Raw genomic sequence first — 25,217 nt, forward strand, 5'->3', positions numbered from 1 at the left:
TGTCAGAATACAGCTACAATAAGTTTTAAATTTGTTGAATTCTTGTATAACAGTTATTTTTTATCAGTTTATTTCTGGTCCACATGTACGTGAGTCACATATTATGACGACCAAATAAAAACAGTCAGTCGTTCGCCATCGATCACTGTGAATGGTTCTATGCCTTTTACACGTAGATAATTCGTCTTTGTAGCCTATATTATAATAATGTGTGTGATGGCTGTAGAAACACGAGTTAGCACTTATGACTTTATGAGGTATCAACTGCTCATAGGACAACACATATTTAATATAGTCTGTTGGAATTATATTTTTATGGAATTGTATATTATTTTGGAACAGTAATCCTCTCCAAACTTAAACGTATTTGAGGAAATACTTTTCAAACGAAATAATTTTTCCAAATCAATACAGCTCAGAAAATATTTGTCCGTGTTTGAAAGTTTCAACCCATTATAATTTTCTAACAAAATTTAGGCCTTATAATATACATTGATAATAAATAATAATACATTAATACATTAATACATTAATAATTACTGGTCACTATTTTTTTTTTTATTGTTTATTTAAATATACACAATCTGTAAATGTTGTTTTACAATAAGTGCATGTGATGGAGGTGATATGGCTTGAGTGGCTGGAGATAAGAAGCCGCCCATTGGAGGCACTTAAGGTTAGGATTTTAGGCTAGGATTTTAATTTGCTAGTAAGAGAGGGCAGGATTATAAGATTAGGGGAGGTAGAGGTATGAACAATTTTAAATTAGTAAGTCACGACACCAGGTACGTTTTAGACGCCTTCTGGGGTCACCAGGAATAGCGTTGGTGGATAGCTGGGAAATCAGGGGATTATGATGGCTGTGGAACTTGGAGTGTGTGCGTTTGTAGAAAGTTTTTGCAACATTTTGAACTGTTGGGATGGCTAGATCTTTATGTAGAGTGTCGTTAGATACATAGTAGGGAGCTTTAGTTATTTGACGGAGACATTTTGATTGGAAGATTTGAATTTTGTTTAAGTTGGACTTTTTGGCTGCACCCCAGACTGGTCACTATTGGCGAACTATTATCATTTATTTGCTTATCAAATTTCAATTGTTATGTAGAAAACCTTCAATGTGCAGCCCAAATGGATCTTCAACATAATATTGATTTACCCTTATTGGACTGCAGCTTTGTATACCGGTCATAATATTATCTCTGATAGTTTGATGATATGATTTCTGATTGATTTCACGCTCGTAAACGATAGCTTATTGGTTCCTACGTCTACGTATAGTCTTATCAAATTAACCTATGTATTTTTATAATCGGCTGTACTTATACGTAAGAGCAAAACAGCCATAAACGTGTACGATTTTTAAAATTACCCAAACAAATTCGTTTTTTATCACGTGCGTGTTCTAATCGTAACTATATATACACGTCTAGAATATATACCTAGGTACTTACCTCCATATACTCTACCTATATATATGTATGTGTATGCGCTGTCTGATTTATTGTTACGCGTGTGTGGCGTTTTGGGGTTTGTTTTTAAACAGGAAACGTTCGCTTTGAATAGGCCGGAAGTGCTTAGGGGTCGTACGGATTGGAGAAATTATCTTCGACCCTTCTCGTCGGCTGCAGGGGCGGCGGCTACACTATATACGAGCGGTGTGTTTTGTTAAGGGCGCCGCTGGTACTGCCGGATCAATGTTAATTCGATTTTAAAGGACGGCCGGCAAACTCATTTGCCACCACCCTCTACTCATAAGTCCCGACACTCGTGCAGTGCGTATATATACACATACAAACACTGGTTTTTACCACCTCGCCGCCTCCGCTGTAATATGTATACAACACTTCAGTCCGGATGGAAAGGGTCGCGCAGAAAACGAATTATATGTACACGTCACCCCTCGTCTGCATTAAAACAACTCTATATCACCGCCAAATGGACAAGGACTATCTCTCTATTCATATATGTATAGAGAGAGAGCATAGACCACCTATACCTACGCGAGCTATAATTTAGTACACTGTTGCAGTGTCCTAAACTTTGCATCACTCTTCTTCTTCGTGTTCTTCTTGTTCTTCTAGTTCTTCTTATATGCGGCATACGTCGGCAGACCGTGTCCTTTTCAATCTGCTAAAAGGATTTGGTCCACTGCATATAACGTATTTAACTAAATCATATTAAACATAATATATATATTATATAAAGGTACATATATAGTGCCTACACGTGTTTTGGAACACTATACAGGGTGTTCGACCACCCCTGCGGTCCCGTGTTGGCCATATGGTAAGCGCAGAATTACTGATGTTGCCCACCCTATATTTAAACGTATATTATTATCACATGACGTGATGTATTTGTGAAACTTACTGTTGTTGTGTTTTCGCATTATCCGTTTATGATATATAATTTCCTTATTCTATTTTAATCATAATATTGCATATTTAATGGAATACGTTTATATTTTCATCACCATTATGTCAATAACAATAAATAATGGTGTTCACTTGTATCTATCTATACTGCTATAATTGCGGTTCTTTAATTTTAAATCTTTTGATTCAAAAAAAAAAACATTTACGCCGCAATAAATCGCATTACTGTCGTCAGTTTATTAAAATAATATTATTTTTATATTCAAACGATAATCACCGAACCGAATAAATCTATGTTTAAAAGTAATTTATTCATCCAACTATGTGCACTCAATGGCCGTGTTATTTTTGATGTGCCTATTAATAAAATAAACTATTTACACACACACGTCACATATGAAACTCGTAACCTCTCTGTATAATAATATATAATAAGATATATATTGCATCTTAAATTAGTACTTTTAATGGGATGTGATTAATTTTTCTTCATGTGCTGTAATTTATTATATCATGTTTTACGCGTTTTTAATTAATTGCACTTAAAAATGTGTTTTGTATGCAGTTTATACTAATTATACCTTTACGCGTATATTAGTTTTTATATACATAATATATACAGTAAAACCTTCTTTTAACGGACAACATATAAAACAGAATCTCCCTAGAACGGAAAATAACAACGTTCCCGAATAAGCTATGTACCGTATAGTTTAGTTTCCCTATTACGGAAAAATTTGTTGGTCCCAAGCGATTCCGTTATAGAGAGGTTTTACCATACTATATATACAATATACACTGTATATTATAGGTACAGGTATTAAATATATAGGGGTAACATATAAGAGTTCAACTTGTTTGCTGGAAAAGTTTGTATTGAACTTTGTGAGTTTATCAATATACATACAACTTTTAAAATATTTATTTTATTAGACTTAAGTATTTCAAAACTTTTAACTAAGCACCTCTATTTTAAGAGTTTAATTTACGATTTTGAATAAGAGGCTCATGGTTCACTTTAATAATAAAATATGTTCTTTTTTCCTTCAAATTTTGATCAAGCTTAGGTTTAAAAGTTTTTCAATTTAGTTTTTACTCAAAAAGTGTATTTGTTTATATTTACAACTGGTAATTATATTATTTTCGTTGATTATTTAATGAAATATATGATTTATATATTATGAATAATTTTATAAATATAATTTTATATTATCTAGGTATATACAACTATAATATGTATAGAGTCTAGGCTATTAAATTTGACATATTTACTATTTAAATTTAATAATTTTTTTGTTACTTTACATTTTAGCATCCGTGATGTTTTCATTCCCTGACCAGAATACAGTTAAAAGAGTCATCAAAGCATTGCCCAGAGTTGGAGTTGGTATCAAGTATGGTTTACCGCAAACTAGGTAAGTGATCGTAATTCTACTTTAATTAATACTGATTGATTATGAATAGTGTTGAGTCATATTTTTTTTTGTGAATGTCATTCACCCCTTAATTTTCACAATTCAAATAATAATACGAGATAATAATTTGAGTGTAGAACATATGATTTCCATCGGATATTTTAAACCACGTCTGACTGTCTGAGTGCTCGTGTGGATAGGATCCTCCCCAAGGAAACAATTTATCCGTTTTTAAATAGGGAAAAAAGTGTTAATGGAAACTATTTTAAGTATTTATTATACTCGAAGCTGAAATTATATTTCGTTTCTAAGAAACGACGTTATAATACATTATAATTTCCTCTGAACAAGGAAATCAAAATTCTGTTCCTCCACATTGCACATAGTATAAATATTTTATCGTTATTTACTCTGTCCTTATGGAGACTATCATTGTGGTACCACAATGATAATAAATTATTACTTATTATCTATTTATCCACCTCGTTCATTATTAATTTTTATATGCTACAAAAGCGTATTTCCTTGTTACATTATTCTGTATTACATATTGATACTGTAAATATAATACGTATACCTATTCACAGTGTTGTGCAATAGCTAAAATTGGTTTATAAGTATCCAACTATAACCTAAAAAAAAAATTATAATCATCTTGACTGCAAATTTGCATGATCATTTAAATTATTTTTAATATGTATTAATACGCTGTTATTATAGTGATTTAAACTAAACTAATATTAGTATTGATATTGCCTACAGCCTATATGCCTAAAAATATATGTTACAAAACAATGTTTTTTGAGGATATAATATACAAAAAAAAATATTTCATTTCTATCTAGATATATTAAATTGTTTCATTAAGTATATCTATCTACATCTAGATAATTTTTTGGTTAAGATATGTTATCTACATTTAGATAAAAAAAAATGTATCTAAGCACAACACTGCCTATTTACGCTATACCTACTATTTAGCTGTCGCGATATGATATAAAAATACATCGTCGTTTGACGGCTGCAATTTTTCAGACGGGCGTCCATGATGTCTCCCAGGCAATTGATGAGAAACTCGAACATGACGCAAAAGTGGCAGCGCCGTGAGATATCCAACTTTGAGTATCTAATGTTCCTAAACACCATAGCCGGTTAGTATATATTATTATTATGTATTTATGTATATGACAGTAGTCAGTAGGTATTATAATATTATGCGACACATGATGCACACGCCCTTATAAAACAGGACATAGGTTATATTGTGTATACCTATATATACGACCAAAGCGTGTATATTATATAATAACATTTTACGGTGTCACGCGTCACCGGACACGGTGTATTTTAAAAAATAAAAAAACATTATTATTGTTACGGACGCGCTTGTGCGCAATGCGTGTGTTACAGGTTCACATTTTATTTTAATATTTCCACGTACACGGACATAATATTATTATAAACGTGGTGTATATTTACGCGCAGACGAGACCGTATAGACGTGCCGTGCCAACGTCGTCGCCCGAGTATAATATAGGATATTGACGGTGACGGTTAAATCGTGTCGCCGCGCCGGTGCGGTTTCCCCGCCACTCGGTGCGATCGTTCAACGTCCCGTCTCCGTTTAGGTCCTCCAAATCACTGACAGCGCCAATTAGTGTAAACGTCACGTGTTTGTCGCCGCGTTCGAAGTATACCCTCTGCGAGCGCCACCACAACCACCAACGCCGCCACTGTTCATTTCCTGAACAAACTGCACTTTAATAATAATAATAATCTACATTATTGTGTGTGTGCCTTCTATAATAGTAAACTCAGAAATCGTCATATGTCATATTATTATAATAATCCGGGGTATTTTGATCTGCGACGACTGTGGCATTATATTTTCTAATATTTTATCCCTCGATTCATGCATGATTCATGAATGTGGGATGGTTTGAACATTTAAAATGTAGGGTTGTAAAATAATTATTATAGATGGTATATGCATTTCGTGGTCTTATGACTTGGAGGTATTATTTCACTATCACCGTTTTCTGTGTTTTCTGTGGTTACCATATTAATATTTTAATAGTGAAATCGTCTTATCTGGACAATTACGTTTGCGATATGGTGTGATAGGCGTGCGTATTAACTTCACAATTCAGTATAGTAGCCACCTGAGTGACTTACAAATAACCATTAGCTTTCGTTTGATACCGATTCCGAAGTGTTGGGTTTAAATAGGTGGACTACTTGAAGTTGGCCCAACTTTTTTTTTTTTTTAGTTTCGTGGTGAAAGTTTGGACTTGTAAATTCTAAAAATATACTTGCAAATAACATGCAAAATAATGGCACGAATATAAAAAAGATTGCAGTGCTTGGGTAAAGTGCTTGGGCCAACTTCATGAACGTGAATAGCGGTTATGATTGTTTCTTCTCAGTTAAATAATTTGAGTTGATGTATTGTTAAAAAAATATAGGTATCTAATATATGCATGAATCGCCACGCCATGTACTACCCACTTATATCTTTTCTAGAGAGTTTTAGTTCTCTTCTCTTCTTTGTTTTTATAAGAACCCATGTGCGCATAAAGTTGGAAAAATAATATTGATTTATTGCAGGTACTTATCTGCCTATAAAAACGACCTAGTGATTATTTATTTGAATTACAGGACGAACTTACAACGATTTGAACCAATATCCAGTTTTTCCGTGGGTTCTCACTAATTATGAATCGACTGAAATGGACCTCGGTCTCCCATCCAACTACCGCGATCTATCAAAAGTACGTGTTTATAATATGTATATGCCTCGTGCTCACGTGTAACAGTATTGTATATATTTTGAATTACTCGAGTTCATTCAACTGAGAGAAAAATGATTCTAAAAAACATTGTTTTAAATATTATATGATATTATTCTTCTTTAGCCCATCGGAGCGTTGAATCCCAGCCGCAAAGCCTACTTTGAGGAGCGGTATGGTTCTTGGGAAAACGAAAGCATTCCGCCATTCCATTACGGTACCCATTACTCGACTGCGGCTTTTGTACTCAATTGGCTGATCAGAATCGTGAGTTCAATTTTCTTATTTTTGCATAGAATTTGTCATTAAAACCCATTTTTTTAATCGTTTTTTATAGGAACCATTCACCACGATGTTTTTAGCTCTGCAAGGTGGAAAATTCGACCATCCCAACCGATTGTTTTCATCGATTGCGCTGTCTTGGAAGAACTGCCAACGAGACACTTCAGACGTTAAGGTATATACTATAGTTAATATATATACTTTTACAATGATAACTGTCTCGATGTGTCATATTTAAAGTATATCTATATACTTACATATAAAATACTTAATTACGTTTTTTTTTCCGTAGGAATTAATTCCTGAATTGTTTTTCCTGCCCGAAATGTTGTCCAACGACAACGAGTACAAGTTAGGACATCAAGAAGACGGTACCTCGGTGGATAACGTCGAGCTGCCGCCGTGGGCTACTTCGCCCGAAGAGTTCATCAGGATCAACAGAATGGTACGTACCTGTAATACCTCTGTTGCTACATTGGTGTAGACGCGATTATTATAAATGTTTCGAAATAATTTGATGGTTTAACGTTGTATCCTTTTTGCAGGCTTTAGAATCCGAATTCGTATCGTGTCAACTACATCAGTGGATCGATTTGATATTCGGATACAAGCAGAGAGGTACGGTTTCTCGTTTTCCTATAATATATATATATAATATACGCCTTCCCATACAGCATAAAAATATTTCTAAGTCTAAATATTATTAAGTCAACATTTTTATGCAATCATATAGTACAATATTTTTTCATCGAAAGAAGAAAATATTTATAAAACATTATTAGTCAAATATTGATTATTCAACCACTTTAAGACATTCACAAAATATTATCATTTCCCAAATGCTGTGTGGGTTATGTTCTACTTAGTACTTAAACTATAGGTACTTAATGTACTATACATACCTATTATAATAATATAATATTATAATTGGGTGCTATGCGCGTAACGTAGGTATTTAGACCGATTTCTATAAAGCACGTGTTTGTGTTCTCCGCAGGACCGGAAGCCATAAGGGCGTCCAACGTGTTCTACTACTTGACATACGAAGGAAGCGTCGATATGGACACTATAACCGATCCGATAATGAGGGAAGCCATCGAAAATCAGATACGTTGTTTCGGTCAGACGCCTTCACAGCTGCTGATGGAACCGCACCTGCCCCGAAGTTCGGCTATGCACATCGTAAGCACATCATCGCAGCGAATTATATTATTGTAGTCTCGTCAGATATTATATTATCTGAGAATTTGGCGATTAGAAAGTTCAGTTGAATACTGAACTCGTCCACGTTCTCGTTCAGTGTATATAAAATTAACTCGTTCACGTTCGTCTGAAAAATAAACGCGCTCATTAAATTATAAATGAATGTACCTTAGCTAATGGTACTTCAGCTGTCTAAATATAATTTATTTTTACATTTTTATTATTATTTACTAATGTACAATTCATTAGAAAAAAAATTTAAAAAAAATTTAATTTGAACGGCCTGTGAAACATTCAAGTTCTCTAAAAATTTGAATTTTGTTCACGTTCACATCGCTCTGTTTATAAGAAATGAGTGACGTTTACGTTAAAAATAGTATATTGTCTTATCGAATATTTTTCGTCGGATGTGTTTTTTATACGGTTTGGTTGGCACAGCCCCCCTCCCCATTTCTCAGTCAAACTTTCCGTGATCGTGTACCATACTAGACTCTCCGTGATCGTAAACCATATACTTGTGTTTTAGTCGCCGATGATGTTCACAAGCATTCCTGACGATGTGTGCATGACCATGAAGTTCCCGTCCAATTCGCCGATTTGCCACATATCGGCGAACACATTCCCTCAGCTACCTATGCCTGCTGTCGTAACCGTGACTACCAACATGCAGTTCGCAATAAACCGATGGAACACTAACTATTCCGGTTCGTATAATAGTAATAATTAACACGATTTATCATCAAACTCTCATTTGATTACTCGTAGTCTCGAAAAATCTATTGATATACGATTTGTGTTTTTTCAGTGACCATTCAATCGCCCAGTTACGCCGAAAGCCCTCAGCAGCCAAACGTAAACTTACCTCTGGTCATGGATCAAATTTTGAGTAAGATTAAACTATTTAACATTGATATTACACTGTACCCAAACGTGTTATGGGTGTAATAAGTGTACATTATTGTGTATTGGGTGATCAACAAACGCTGGTTTTCAACAACGTTTCATTTAAACATTAACTGATTTAATGTTGCGTATGTTTTAGCTCAATCAAATAGCAATATGAATGTGACATTAAAACGCCATCTAGGGGACAACTTTAGTCAAAAATTAAAAATCAAGTGGAACTGTTTTGTTACGACAGTAGACAGTCGTTTCTTGATCGTTTGTGGTTTTTGGGACAATAGTTTCAGAGTTTTTTCCACAGAGACTGGTAAGACTTGTTTGCTTTGTAATTTCAATAACTGTATGTTACACTCATGTTTATTTCTATTTATAGCAAAAATTGTTCAAATTGTATTTGGCCATTATGGAGTAGTGACGTGCTTGAGTCGCAGTGAATGCAACATTACTTCAGACTGTTACATTGCAAGCGGATCATCCGATTGTACCATTCTATTGTGGCATTGGAATGCGAGAAGTCAGACGATAGTCGGGGAAGGTGATCATCCGACTCCTAGAGCCACATTAACAGGTCATGAACAACCAGTCACTTCAGTGGCCATCTCTGCCGAACTTGGATTGGTCGTATCTGCGTCTTCAGGTTTGTATAGCATGCATTATATTGTTGTATCACATATTTAAATATTAATAAGAGACAACCTTTTCATTTTAGGTGGTCCGGTTCTTGTTCACACAACATTTGGTGATCTCCTTAGGTCGCTAGACCCTCCTAATGGTTTTGAAAACCCTGAGTGTGCTGTCATGTCTCGAGAAGGCATAATTGTTGTAAACTATGAACATGGTAGCATTGCAGCATTTACAATCAATGGAAAAAGACTGAGACATACTACACACAATGATAATATCCAAGTAATGATTTACTTTAAATACACAATAAATAATACATTCATTATATATATTAATTGTTGTGCGGTTTATTTGATATTGGAGATTAGTCTAGTATTTATTTATATCTAGTCATAAATTTATTCTTAAATTTTATCGTAAGATATTCTGATACTTAATGTTTCCGTCAGTTAATAATTGAAAAGTGTTAAAAACAGAATAAAAAAATATTAAAAAAACACCTAAAGTAAAATTATTATAGTTTATGTCAAACTTCTAAAATACTCATAAACTGTACATTATTGTCGAATTCATAAGTAAAATGTCTACAGTTATTTTATGTTATTATTAGAAAATGTGTTCTTGCTTAATGTTATATTGTGTTTTGCAGTGTATGTTGCTAAGCAGAGATGGCGAGTACTTGATGACTGGAGGTGATAAAGGAATTGTTGAAGTATGGAGAACATTTAATTTATCATTACTCTACGCTTTTCCGGCTTGCGATAGCAGTGTACGATCATTGGGACTCACACATGATCAAAAGTAACTATAATGATGCACACTTCCTTAATCAATGAAATAAAAAAAATTAACATTTTTTCTTATAGATTTTTATTGGCCGGACTGTCTACTGGATCGATTGTTATATTCCATATTGACTATAACAGATGGCACCACGAATTCCAACAGAGATATTAATCAACTCTACACTTGTATTTCATACACACATATATATATATGTGTGTGTATGTATATTTATATACTATATTATATATAAATAATCATTTGAATTTAAATTCATTAGTAATATTATACAAAGTTGGAGCTCAATGTAAAAGTATTATACTTGACAGTATAAATGTATGCAATAATTTGATCACTTTATAGGTATAAATGTAATGTATCATTGTGATATTGTTTGTTGTACGTCTTGCAATAAACAATGTTTAATGTGGACAGTTTATATTTTAACACATGATCATCTTTGGTTGTTTACTTAAGTGACTAATTTATATTTATGTTCAAAGGAAAAGAGTGTTACCAAATATTTACAATTTTCTATTGAAGTTTTATTTGTTTTCATAGTGATTTATGTCGGTATTAAATAACATAGTGAGCGATTAATTTCTGTTAATATTTTAATATTACAATTTCACTTTGTTAGAAATTTTGGTTTTAATCTTATTCAAGTTTTTTTTTTCTAAACTACTTTTTAAAAATGTGTTTGAGAATTTTTTTAATTATTTGATGTGTGTAGTTTATTATTTTTAATCAAAAATCGTTTTTTTTAAATATTAAAACGATATTTTTTAACACTTAAAAAAGTAATCTTATGTTAACTAAATGTGAACATTAGTTTAAGATAATCGTTTATTACTCATAGGACTAGTCAATAACTTAAAGATATGATATTAGTATATTAATGAATTTTAATAGTACTATATCAAAACTACTATGATTGAAATGAAATACATTCCATTTAACTAACAATTCATTCCAAAAAAAAAAAATTATATTTTTGGGGTATAATTTTTTTACTCTGCATCATTGTGATAATTTTATTCAACTTCCGTCGATTTCAAGAAAGTATTTAAATGCGAATAAATGTGTAAAACCATACTCGCCATGTTTTGCGTTAGTGTTATTACAAACAGTATTTTTTTTATTATTTTTTTTAACTGCATTTACGAATTGCTATTATTTACAATTAATAGTTATTAGAACTATTTTATTAATATTAATATTATTATATTACAACAAAACTGTGCGCATAAAGGTTTTGTCGATATTGCCATTTATTATTATATATTATAGGTATATATTTGTGTATAATATTGCTATTAATCCAGTAAAATGAATTGAATAATTACTGTGATATACCCCATTTTCAATATGTGTATATTTTTTTTTCGGTGCCTAAAAATATTAACACTTAACAATTCATTGAATTTCAAACTTAATATTGTAATAATACTAATGAAATATATTAAATATCTATATTACATCATGTTGGTTGCACGTAACTTGTATGATACTGTTGTAAATTGTAGTAGTTTTATATTATAAAGTTATGATGAATTGTATTTATGTTTTATGACCATATTTACATAACATTATATTTATTCAGTGCTTAAAGAACGAAGCGTTTAAGTTGTGTGCCAACCACATCAGTGATGCGTTGAAAAAGCTCATTTAAATATTTACGTTTGTTGTGTGTGTATATTATTGTGTAATAATAAGAAACCAAGGTTGTGGCCGGTTCATTTCTTTTATTTGTATTTTTTTTTCCTATTCTTGAAAGATTTTGTCTTGAGCCATTTTAATAATAACATAACTATAATGTGTATTTATATAGTATTATTAGATCATTGTCAATTTCTTTATTAAACATTGTTTAGTACTTAATTTTATTAGGTATATCATACGTCATATATATACATAATATTATTACATACGTTTATATAGAATGTTAATGTCAATCAAACCCCTAAATGTAACAAAGTTATTATTATTGACAGTATTGTGTAGGAGAAAGTATTGTTGGTTTGAAAAGTTTTTATGAATATTACTTATAGTATTATTCTGAATTTATTGTTTCCTCTGTGTAGTGTTATGGTTACAACCATTCTTTTTTTTTCTAGCAAATTTTTGTTCGTTTTATACACTTAAAATGTTTATTTTAAATATCATGTATTATTATATTTATTTATTTTAAAGTTTTACCATTGTAGATGATACAATAAGTCTTTTAATTTGTGCAATACTAGAATTTTCAAATTTTAACCACTGATACCCTATTTTAATATAGGTAATCATATTTATTTGGTACCTAGATTTATGTATAAATATATTATTATACTTTTTTTGTTATTTTATTTTATTTAAAAAATATTAAATTAATGGGTTTTATTAAGTATTACACAAACAAAATTTACCACATAGTTATTAATAATAATTATTTATTTATTAATATTGCAGGTACATATGTTATTATTATTTTTTTTTTTTTTTAGTTTGTTAACATACTATTTTCTTAGTATTTTATTGCACTGTTGTATTAGACATATTATTATTTTATTTATCAAATTAATTTTATTCAATTTTTAATGTTTAATACAACCACCAGTATTGAATGTGATGTGCCTGATAAGTATTTACTTATTTATTGTATGAGTTAAATAAAACTTATTGTACTTAATGAAACATTTTATTTTTTTATATAGGTACCTATACATCTAAAAGTAGTTATATCTTCTAGGTATATAACAGTGCTTCTAATCCTGGAGGTTGACAACTTATTATTTAGGGTCACCAGGGTAATATGATTTAAATCTAATACCTTAGTCCATGGTAGCAACCATTGTGACCGCAGCGCAGCTTGTGGTCGTTCAATTGTGCAACTCATTATTACGGGATAGTTTCTCCGTGATTCCCTAGTCCTTATTCTATACTGCGGCCCACGAGAGAGTATTACTGTTTTGTGCATGCAGACTGTAGGCATTTCCCCACTTTGTGCCATTTAGTGTATGTCAAATACGTGGCAATGCGCGGAATCGAACGTGCTTTCGTCGGGCGACAGTAATACTCTCTCGTGGGCCGCAGTATAGTCTTCATGGCCTATAGGTACTTAAATACCTAATTTCGTTAAAATACTTGACAGTGTTATCTGATTTTCAAAATAATGTTATGTTACGATAGAAAAATGTACTCTATCAAAAGACTTTTTAGACAACAATACGAATATAATAGGTGTGGTCAGTAAAAATTGTACGATTGTTTCTTACACTTATCTGTATAATATATTAATATTACTATTCTTATTAGGGTTTCGGTTTCTCATCATTCATCATCCTTAGATTTTGATTTTTTTGAACATATTGCCCTCAAATAAATAAAATATTAATTTTTTCCTGAATAAACCATCAACATATCTAATCAGACAACATTTTTTATCTATTTTTATTTTTATATCAATTGTCAAATAAAACTAAACATGTCAACAATATATCAATACAATTAATAGGTAGGTACCTAATGCACTTCATTATTTAAAATATTATAAAACGACCGCGAGTCAATGATTTCATTATTTTTCCATCTGTAACAGCACAAACGAGATAAAAATATACGCCTACTTGCTTATCTTCTTGTTTTTTATGTATTTTTTTTAAAATGTATTTTCCAAACGTCTCCCAGTCGGTCCATAGGTATGATAGCCAATGGCCAATTATGATTGATTTTAATATTATTACACTTGAATTTAGTGTTGGTATACGCAGTAAGTAATTTCCTATTCATAATATGATTCCTTTTAAGTACCTTCCTTGATATATCCACTTCATATCAATATAAGTCCATTTGCGCGTTGAAAGACGTTTACCTATAATCAGTCTTGTTAAGAATACTTTTCAAATGTATTCAGAATACATATTTAAATACTTGGTGTAATTTGTATTTAAAATACGTATTCAAATACTTTTTTTTTTTAATTATTTAAATATAAATACAAATACCTTTTAAAAGTATTCAAAATACTTACACAAATACTTTTTTAAGTTCAATAAATGAATAATTAATAATCAATAATTCAATCAATTCAATGACTAGTCGAATAACCACTACTACCCACGCCATAAAGTACATTGAATAGTTTCTTTAATGAAGGCAACCAAACCCTCTTATATATCCCTCCATATATTGTGCTTATTGTAAAAATATTTTATACAGATTGTACAAATTAAAATAAATATGACAAAAAAAAAGTTCAATAACATAAATACCAATATCTTTCATCCAAATTATAAACTACTACCACAGTACCACCCATTAAATAAGAAGAAAGAGTATTTAAAGATTTAAGATAAATGCCAATCCAACCAGTTTCGGTCAGTGTCTTGTATGCCATGGTATATGTAATATGGTACTGAGCAGTGAGGAGCTGACGGGGGTGGGACACTTTCGGCCAAAATGAACCTTTCCCTTTTCGGCCATTCTGGAAAGTCCATTGTCCGTTTTCGGCCAGTACACTATTTTGGTCACCAATTAAAAATATTTTTTTTTCTATTGAAGTATCATATAATACAGTTAAATTTAATACAGATACATTATAATATTATCAATTTACAAAAAAAAAAAAAAAAAAACTAGGAAAATGTATAACTGTAGCACATGCACACATAATATCCTCTATATTAAGAGTGATTACCAGGGCTCGTAAGTTCATGCATCTGCATGTTTTTTTTGCTACACAGGAAAACATGCTAACTGAGATACAAATCCGTTTCATAACAATAGTAATAATAATATGAAGTTTGATAGTGCATGTTTTTGCATGTTTTGGGTGTTAAGGCATATTTGGCATATAGTTGATTTTTTACAGTCGTTAGTGCATATTATTTTATATAAATATTTTTTAGACAAATAGTTGAAAAGTTTCTTGTTTTCATTTACTTTCCCGTTAACAAAATTATAGTGTTTTGATTTATTTTTTTTCAGTGTGTGTGTGACCACCTAGTGTCCTAGTACATACCTATTTAGATTTTATGCGTTTTACGTAGTACCGCGGAAACAATGTAATCGCTACCTCTATCATCATCCACCGTACAAAGTTCGTCGTCAAAACGAACCTGTACACGCGTGCAGCTTCTCACCAACCCACATTTATAATTTTGCACATTGGTACAGTATAGTTTTCTTGCACTCGCCGATGAGTTTACTCATATCAGTCGTATACTCGTATGAGTTCGTCCGATCAATTTCTTGTTTTAGTGTTTTCGTGTGAGGCATATTATTATGTACCGTAAACAGTATTATTGATATTTTCTTAATTTAAACAATGCCGAAAGAAAAACAAACAGCAAAAATTTGTGGCGAAATTAGTAATTTTATAAATTCATGGATTTATTCTTATTATTTTAAATTTTGCTCATGATTTTTTTACACTGCATATTTTGAGTGCATAATTTAAAAATGTTATGTAAAGTGCATGTTTTAATGCATATTTTGATAATTTTTTGTGCATGAATACATGCTTATTTAGGCATTTTTTAGTGCATGAAGTTACGAGCCCTGGTGATTACTAATTATAGATAATGGGAATCCAACATCTACGTATACGTTGAATCTATACGTTGACGGTCGATAAAAGTAATAACTACCAACTATCTAGGAGTATAGAATATCTTTCATCGTTATCTTCGTTCTATAATATCGATTGATCATATAAGTCATAACTCGGTTTAGTGTGTGTAGGTACGTACTTACGATGTGTATAATCTCAATAGTCCGGTGTGTACTTAAATTAGTTTATTTTTTTTATACACTATGACAAAATTTATTGAAAGTAATCGTGGTAAACGTATGTTAGTGTTTCAAAATTATAAATTTTCGTATGCAAACACTAAACTTCATGGAACAACGCGGTGGAAATGTGTGGTTCGATCGTGCAGTGCTAAATTATACACTGATAAAAATGACGAAATTATCATAAATAATGATAATGAAAATGAAAATTGCTGATATTCCAAAATTCCCAAAAGATAGAAAAATTTGGAATCGTCAGGATAAAAACCATATAAACATAACGAAATATGATAGAAGAGGGATTACGTGAATGGAATTCATAAAACGCATGTGCCATAATAATTATAAAAAAATTTAAATATCCCTATACATTTTTTTTTTTTATGTAAATTGATAATATAATGTAAATTGTAAATTATGTATTGTACATTGTAAATTATGAAAATTGTGACTATATTTTTTACATTTTTAACTTAATAATATTATAAAAATGTTGACTTAATATTTTTTATATTTAATATTTTTCATGTATTTTACTTGACTTAATAGATACGAGATTTTAAAATAAATTGTAAATTTTAATTATGGAAATTGTGACTATATTTTTATTAATTTAATATACTTAATAATATTATGTGATCATTATATAAATTGGTATAGTTTAATAAGAAAAAAAATATTTTTAATTGGTGACCAAAATAGTGTACTGGCCGAAAACGGACATTCCAGGATGGCCGAAAAGTGAACTGGCTGAAAAGGGAAAGGTTCATTTTGGCCGAAAACGGTTCCGCCCGCTAACGGTCACGGTAGTTTCAGCGTTTAGTCATTCTGCTGTTACATGCTTGTATTTTAGCGAAACCTTATTTATAAATCATCAGAAGTTAGAACCATATAAAAATAATATTTTAGAAACAAAATTTAAAATAGTACATTCCGGAATATTAGTAATTGAAATTTGGAGTAGACCACGATAATGAAAAAAAGTATTTAGTATTCTAGAATAAAAATACAAATAAAAAGTATTTAAAATACAATGGTCAAAAAGTGCAAATTGCAAACTAGGTAGCCCTAGAAATTTTTTTTAAAAATTAAAATTTGTATGGATGAACGCATAATTAAATATAAATTGTACTATTTTTCGTATGATAAATTATTGACGATGTCCTTGACGAAAATTCTAAATTACCACACAGTTTCAAATTATATAGTAGGTATGTAGTTGTGGGTTAGGTAGTGGGTATGGGTCATTGTTTAAATCATTTTCTTAGGGATCGAAATACGCTCGCCACTGAATATGACGCAATCAAATAGCACAACCATAATTTTTAAAGGGGCACAATCAAATGCGGCACCACTCCAGGGACCCACTAGGCACTATTACTTCTGCTATTGATTATATTAAACGTTTGTCATGACTTTCAGTCAGTCCTGTGAACACCAATATTATGTACCATTATATACCTAAAGATCTTATTGAGACCTAGATCGTATCTCCCGCATTACATGTCCTTCCAAACACATTGTGTCATTGTGAGTTATACTGACCATTGACCATGAATACCTATATTATTTTATATTTTTTTCGATAAAAATTACTACCGCATTGTTAGGAAGCTTGTTTAAGACGTTTATGTCCATGCCGTTGTGCGGCCTCAGCATCTGCAGGAGGTTTCGCTGCGGTTTTTAATACATTATAATATGTTAGTATATCCTGCTACAATTTTGCTTCTTTGATTTAATAAATTTCATTTTCATTTTTTTTTAACCCAAGACGTGTTATAACTTATTATTAATTTGGACGAATAATAGATACTTGTGCGGTTATGATATTGTGGCTACGTTAAAATTATTGTCACAATGCAATATTTTAAGCATTTATTTGTTCCAATTCAATATTTACACATTTTATTGTAAAATGTGGTAGTAGGTATATGTTAATGATAAACATGTGTTATTTTTTCCAACTTGAAAACTCATATTAATTCTGCCAATTGTTTGAATTTAAAAAAATACGCTCCTACATTATACCTAATATAGGTATCGTGTATAGGTAAATACACAACAAAAATTTAAATATTTTGACACGTATGATGTACAGTCGGTTAACGTCAAATAAATTTCACTCTTACGTTCATTTAATATATAATTAATATAATACATAATATTTTATATTAGGATATATCGAATGAAGAATTAATAGAACTCTTTATGAACACTATTTATAGGCTTGAAAAAATGTCGATTGTTGGTTTTTCAATAATTATTTTTTCACTGTATCAAAAAATTTGAAAATTAATTACAAGTTTCCTCATCAAAAGTTGGTAAAAGTATAATAAAAAAAAAAAGTGGGTAAGTAGATGTCGCTCTGCTGTACAGTAGGTAAAAAGTGGGTCACTGTAACGGATGGTGTTAAATTTGAATTCAATGATATAATAATATCATTGTATAAGAAAAACGATTCTGAGCGAAAACGGTCAGCCTATGATATTAGCAAGTACCTATATTTGATGATATTATTGTGAATTAAGTAATCTATATATAACCTATTTCCGTGGAGCCTTGTTTTAAATTTTAAATCCATAGCTATAAGGGTTGAACATTTTATACATTTTTAAGTACAAAATAATTATTAAATTATAAATTTGATAAATTTTGTCAAAATTTTAACTTTAAATGCTTATAAAAAATGGTGCCTATGCATTTTTAATATTTTTCAACTGCTATTAGAACGATATTTCAGGAGCCTTATATTAAATTTTCACACTTTTTTACCCATCAAATAAAATTTTATTGATATTTATAGATAAAAAAACTAAAAAATTGAAAATTGACAATGTCCGTAAACAGCTCAAAAAGAGTCAAATTATTTTCAAAATTTTATCGTGTGTAGAAAATGTTAATATTCAGTTAAATTTTTAAGTATCTACAGTCGTACGCTTTTTAATGACAACAAAATAAGAAAATAGTTACATGAGTAATAATCGAGTGAAATGTTGTAAAAATATGAATTTTAAACGCTCATAAAACTTTAATTTTACTTTCTTGTAGACATTTTTTTTTTTGATAAAGGTAGACAAACTTATGGATAATCTTGTATTACAGTTTCAAATGATAAATTTAAAAAGAAAAATCTTTACGAATTCTCAACTCAAAATAAATTGGTAACTTTTGTGATTTTTCAGTATTTTGTCAAGATTTGAACTTAAAATGCTTATAAATAAAAACTATGACTAAGGATTTATAATATTTTTCAAATATCATTGTAACAATATAGTAGGAGCCTTGTATTAAATTTTCAAGCTTTTTTACCCAACAAATAAAGTTTTATTGACATCCATAGAAAAAAATACTAATAAAATTGGAAACTGAAAACGTTTCTAAACAGTTCGAAACAAATCAAAATATTTTTAGAATGTTATCATGTATAGAAAATGCAAATATAAACAACCAGTGGAAAATTAATGTATATACGTTCATTTGTTTTAAAGTTACACCAAAAACCAAAATCGATTTTCTCAAAAACAGATTTAGCGTAAAAATTCCCGTTTTTCCTTAATTTTTCTTTTGACCCCTCAAAGTACCAACTAGATTCACTTTTCTATCAGAAAAGATACTGTTGAAGAAAATCTAAGCATTTTTACTGTCCTCAAAGGTGATGACAGACACAAAAAAAAAAAAACACATAATTGTAAAGTCAATACATTCATCGTTCCACTCAGAATCTAAAAATGTTGAGCGTTCATTTACAATAAATATATTTTTTGATAATAGTGTCTAAAAGTTAGAATTTTAACAAAATTCATCAAAATCACGAAAAATAGCTCTTTTATCACCCTGGACGTCATCAACATATAATATTTAAGGTTACCAACATATATAAATCAATACAAAAAATTAAGAATCTCAATAATATATATTATTGAGATTCTAATATATTATCATGTTTAAATTCAACAATAAATTATGATAATTAGTTTAACAAATTAGTTTAAACCAAGTAGGTGGAGACAAAATCATTCCGGATTATCAACAACAACAACACTGCCATTCAGAATCTTAATTTAAAAACAATTGTTAATGTTTCAACATTTTATATAACTTTATATATAGGTTACATACATGAATTTATGGTACCTAATACAAATGAACAGTTTTTAACAGTTAAAAAATTGAAAAGTAACAATATAGGTTTTTTGTAAACACGTTACACGTATCTTGATTATGATTTATACCCATAACATATCAAAAATGCCACGTGAATCTAGATAACTATATAGACACATACAATTAGGATTTACAGTAGATTAATTTTCCCAGTGTCTTGATGATAATTGCTATTAATATGTGTATTACCACTAGCTATGTGTTATACTTATTAAGGATGAGTAAGTATATTAGTACCTAATTTCGAACTCGCGTAAATGATTTAAATTTTTAAAGGTATCATAACACGCATAATATTATTAACTAGGTATTATTATTTTATTAAACAATCGTAACACATTAGCTGGTGTGGTCAGTAAACAATATTACACGACTGTCTCTTATGTATTTTTTTTTTATCAGGGTTCACTTCCTATTTCTCGTCATCAGTAGGTTTCGGTAATATTGAACCCAAACCTTTTTTAACTAAACGGCCAACAAATCTAAATGGACATGTTTTTTTTCTGAAATTGTTGATTCGTCTGAAAAATCTTCTGAGACGACTCGGCCGTATTTCTTCCGCGGGTTCTTCACCGTCACCGTCTGGATTATCTGCAGTATTTTCGGCGGGTTCTTTTTTTTTATCAGCTGCAGGTGGTTTCTTTATTTATTTTTATGATCGAAAAACAAAACATGTGAATAATAAACTAATATTAATATGTGGTGCGTTTATCATTATATACAAAATATATAATTTTATAAAATGGCAGTAAGTCACTGATTTCGTTTTTTTCCATCTGTAAAAACACGAATGAGATAAAAATACGTACCTGTACTTATCTTTATCTTATTGGTTTTTACATATTTTCCAAAAAAACATATCTATAGTCGGTGTATATCATCATAAGCATAGTCAATGACCATTTATATTTTTTTATCGCGCGTACATTTGGTATTACACGTACAGTAAATTAGGTACCTATATATCCTTTTCATAGGTATGATTCGTTTGAATAATTAATTAAAAATTATATAAAATAAAGAGTCGCTATCTATTCGCTATCAGTGTACATAAATTTTGAGAAACAAACATTTGAATTAAGTAGATTATGAAAAGCATACTATGGGTAGTTGGTTTTTTTCAATATAATATTATACCATAAGTTATAACTACAGAACGCCATGTGCAGGTGGTTCCAGCGTACCTATATAGTCAGCTGACCATAAACAAAACTGTGTGGTGCCCCTTATTGAAAAATTAAATAATGTACCTAATGCTAATATTATTATTAACTATTTGCGGAGGAAATATACATGAATATTTTACTATATATCTAACCTTATTTTCTATATTTTACAGTATATGGGAGGGGGGACTTTATTTACAGTTAAGACCTGATTATAAATGACGTACTGTCACCAGTGTTCGGATTAGATAAGTAGTTTTTTTATCTAGATAAAGATAAAGATAATGCAACTCTAATGTATCTAGATAGATATAAAAAATAACTGAACTCATATTTATCTATATAAAGATAAATACTTTTTTGTCTAGATAAAAAAAAAGATACATTTTTTTTAAATGGGTTTTAAATTTAGGTATATTTTAGTTGGGCACTAGGAACATAATAATAATAATGATATAAATAAAAATAATTACATTATTTATAAACCATAAACTCGGTTTGAGAATCTGTATAAATATTTAAAATTCGTTTGTACAATTTCAGAATTTTTATCAATAAAAAATGTATCTAGATTAATTCATTTAGATTAGTAAAAAAATTATCTAAGATGAACGTTTAGATACCTTGTAACTATTTATCTAGATAAGATAAAAGATGAACAAATAATTATCTAGATAAGTCCGAACACTGACTGTCACCCGTTGGAATATTGATCCTGAAACCACACAATATGCAGAAGGCAGACCGCAGAACACATGGCCAAATATATAGCATTTTTTTTATTAGCGCATTTCACTTTCAAATCTTAAAAGTCTGGTATGTATGTCACTATGACTTTCAAAGTCCTAAGATTTTTATTGTTATTAGCGTTCGAAAAATGTCTGGAAAAACAAAATCAGTGGAGTTAACGTGGTATTACTATGAAATAGAAATTACCATCGGCTTCCCTGCTGCAGGCTTAGTTGGACTCTTGGCCTTGCCATTGATTTTAGAGTCCTAAAATAAAAAAAATTAACATCAGTTATAAAAATATAATTATATTATATTAACTCAAGTATTATTATAGGTAAGCGACGGTATTTCTAATATATTATAGATTGTTTTGAGATCCTAGGTTAAAGATATTATAAGAACATCGTTTCCCAAATAAATTGATCGCATTATTATTAATTTTATTATTTATAATATTACTACTAAATACTAATATAATTTGATTTATGCAAGTACCTACTATAATAATCTATAAGTAGTAAGTACTATAATATGATAATATAATACGAATGTTAAATGTTAATGAATTCGTCTCGGGCCAGATTCAAAAGATTAAACAATAACAAAAGGTTTTTACAATTCACATTGTTTTCGGTCAATAATAAGCTTAATACCACGACTGAGGCGTACAAACATATTTTATACTTTACCGGTAAAGAACACTATAAGATTCCAGGTGCCAATAATTGAATGTTTGTCATAATGACACGAATGATCGCCATGAATACCATTGTACCTAGCTATATTATTGATACATACGTTTTCTATGTTCTTCCAGGCACATTGTTTCATTGCGATGTGTTATGTGTACTGACCATAAATATATTTATAGAAAAAATATTCGATGGAAATTACCGCATTGTTGTTTGGTGAAAGTCCACGCGGTCTTACAGGTGCACGACTAGTTGAAGGTTTCCCTTGTTGTAGGGCCGCTTTCACCGGGGTTTTACTTGGGCTTTTGGAATTTTGTTTTTTATCATCCACTGTATTCGGACAAGTTATGAACTATATCCACAACAAAAACGATGTTTTGTCAATATAAACTATATTTTGCCGTATACTGACTATTTTAATAGGTACCTATAACTAAATAATTAACTATTAGATTAGTATATATTATTATGCTATACTTATTTGCTTCATTAATTCAATAAAATTACATTTAATTTTTTTTTTACAAAATACTAGTTAAAAACTTAAAATTACTAATTATTAATTATTCAAATAAATAATAGCAGATACTTATGCAGTTACTTAACTATTATATTTTTAAGTATTTAAATGTTCCAATTATCATATTATTATATTGTCAAATAGATAGGTACCATATGTTCACGCTTTAACGGTATACGTGTGTTAATTTTTTCAACTTCTCCCAATTTTTTTTATTAAAACTAAATATTTTCCTACATTTTGAAAATTAAAATATTTTGGCTAACGTCAATTAAAGTCACCCTAGCGTTCATATAATATGTATAATATAATACATTTATATGACAAATTGAATAAAGATAATATATTGTCTTACCAAACGAAAATCAGTCGCGAAACTCTTATAAATATTATAAAACGGGACAAAACTTACGTGAGCCAAACAACCAATCACTATAATTGATATAACTATACGTTTAGAATACATTTCGTTTTTTTTTACGAATTCAACAAAATAGCAGGTTCAAAAACTGCATTTTCTTTTTATTCATGGAAAGCCAAAACCGACTATACTATGGCTGATCGCCACGGGTTATACTATTTTATGTTATTATTTTCTGTTAGACCTATATTCGTAAACACGTTAATTAGGTAGTATTATCACACATCAAAAACACAAGTGTCGCACAATGTGGTTAATAACAGCTATAGATGTAGTATAATAAATGCATACAATATCCTAATTATCGTATGATAATATGAAAAAAAAATACAAATTTTTAATAGGAGTAATTTTTTACTTAGGTATATTATTGCCAACAGGCGGAAATGAGACGACATAAGTTTAATATAATATATACTTATTTGGTTATTTATATTCGTATATCGTCGGAAAATACAACAAACCGCGTAGGTACATAATATTATAACGAATAAATAGATTGTTAGGTAGGATAATTGCGTCTAATTTTTAAACAGGGTGTATTTTATACATAATATTCGTAAATTACGGCCTGAGTATATTTTGCATTTATGTAAATTCTGGTATATTATTTTCATACTTCGTAAATAGTAAATTAGGTCAAAGGATATTTTTGAAAGACCAATATATTTTCCTTTCATCTTTCAGACCAAGGATTGGAAATATAATTGGATATATTAAATATTGGAACGGATAAAAATGTTAGTCTTGCTGTTTATGCTACTTATAATCAAAAAATGTATCTACTATTCAAATTGAGTTGATATGTAGCTATAGTAAAAATTTTATGAATGTATGATAAGTAGGTAATACACTAATAGCCGCAGAAATAGTCTAAGTGAATATATTTTTAGGTTGGAATCTTTTAATTTTTTTTTGTATATATAATATAATTATATCATTTTTCTACTTTTTATTCCCTGACTTTTCAAACTAATATCACTTTGCCTGTTTTTTTTTTAAATGTCACCCGTAAGACGCAATTATGACTGTGACCTTTTTTCGTTTAGCCATTGGCCCATTCTACATAGAGAGCCACTATTATCCCCACGAATCGGTTGCTGAAAGCTGATAATCTAATATTTTAGGAAGTTAACTAGAAAAAGTACTAGTTTTAAATTTTGTTTCCGCAACATGATAATTATTATAATAAGTCTATTATCATCCACGAGAAATGTGCGTTAACGCGACACTTGCGCGTATACGTTAATTATAAATTATAATATAGGTACCTATTATAACTATAATCATTATGTTATATTATATTATAGTTATTATAATTATCACATGCATTGATAAAATATCCACAAGAAAAATATAAAACCGTATTA

At 29.9% G+C, this 25,217-nt stretch overlaps 2 protein-coding genes across 7 annotated transcripts in view; one reads left to right on the forward strand and one right to left on the reverse strand.

The window, feature by feature from the left end:
* The window catches only part of LOC132950760 (neurobeachin), a 258,518-nt gene extending 245,589 nt beyond the window's left edge, over positions 1 to 12,929 (forward strand). For 3 of the 6 annotated variants that reach the window (XM_061022312.1, XM_061022311.1, XM_061022313.1), the window contains 15 exons: positions 3,688 to 3,790; positions 4,826 to 4,941; positions 6,449 to 6,561; positions 6,706 to 6,846; positions 6,917 to 7,036; positions 7,154 to 7,306; positions 7,407 to 7,479; positions 7,859 to 8,043; positions 8,591 to 8,768; positions 8,870 to 8,950; positions 9,107 to 9,274; positions 9,341 to 9,604; positions 9,677 to 9,873; positions 10,241 to 10,392; positions 10,458 to 12,928. In XM_061022312.1, the coding sequence (XP_060878295.1) occupies positions 3,688 to 3,790; positions 4,826 to 4,941; positions 6,449 to 6,561; positions 6,706 to 6,846; positions 6,917 to 7,036; positions 7,154 to 7,306; positions 7,407 to 7,479; positions 7,859 to 8,043; positions 8,591 to 8,768; positions 8,870 to 8,950; positions 9,107 to 9,274; positions 9,341 to 9,604; positions 9,677 to 9,873; positions 10,241 to 10,392; positions 10,458 to 10,548 (2,135 nt within the window). In that variant the 3' untranslated portion in view covers positions 10,549 to 12,928. Of the gene's footprint in view, positions 1 to 3,687; positions 3,791 to 4,825; positions 4,942 to 6,448; positions 6,562 to 6,705; positions 6,847 to 6,916; positions 7,037 to 7,153; positions 7,307 to 7,406; positions 7,480 to 7,858; positions 8,044 to 8,590; positions 8,769 to 8,869; positions 8,951 to 9,106; positions 9,275 to 9,340; positions 9,605 to 9,676; positions 9,874 to 10,240; positions 10,393 to 10,457 lie in introns of all 6 variants that reach the window. The other 3 variants (XM_061022314.1, XM_061022315.1, XM_061022310.1) reach the window with 2 other exon arrangements.
* A 7,681-nt stretch (positions 12,930 to 20,610) lies between these two features.
* On the reverse strand, positions 20,611 to 24,013 carry LOC132951241 (uncharacterized). The gene is made up of 4 exons (XM_061023025.1): positions 23,839 to 24,013; positions 23,109 to 23,258; positions 22,419 to 22,478; positions 20,611 to 20,956 (listed from the first exon to the last, which is right to left on the reverse strand). The coding sequence occupies exons 1-4, from the start codon at positions 23,890 to 23,892 to the stop codon at positions 20,729 to 20,731; spliced, it is 492 nt and encodes a 163-aa protein (XP_060879008.1). The 5' UTR covers positions 23,893 to 24,013; the 3' UTR covers positions 20,611 to 20,728.
* Between the last annotated feature and the right edge of the window lie 1,204 nt (positions 24,014 to 25,217).

This window comes from Metopolophium dirhodum, chromosome 8, assembly GCF_019925205.1.
Source record: "Metopolophium dirhodum isolate CAU chromosome 8, ASM1992520v1, whole genome shotgun sequence".
Classification (NCBI taxonomy): Eukaryota; Metazoa; Arthropoda; class Insecta; order Hemiptera; family Aphididae; genus Metopolophium; species Metopolophium dirhodum.

Excerpts from the sequence above, each read along its gene's own strand:
- LOC132951241 (XM_061023025.1), bottom strand. The coding sequence starts at position 23,892 with ATGTATTCTAAACGTATAGTTATATCAATTATAGTGATTGGTTGTTTG. Across the intron at positions 23,259-23,838 it reads TGATTGGTTGTTTGGCTCAC|TTCATAACTTGTCCGAATAC; the intron begins GTAAGTTTTGTC and ends TTGTGGATATAG. Across the intron at positions 22,479-23,108 it reads TTTCACCAAACAACAATGCG|GACTCTAAAATCAATGGCAA; the intron begins GTAATTTCCATC and ends TTTTTATTTTAG.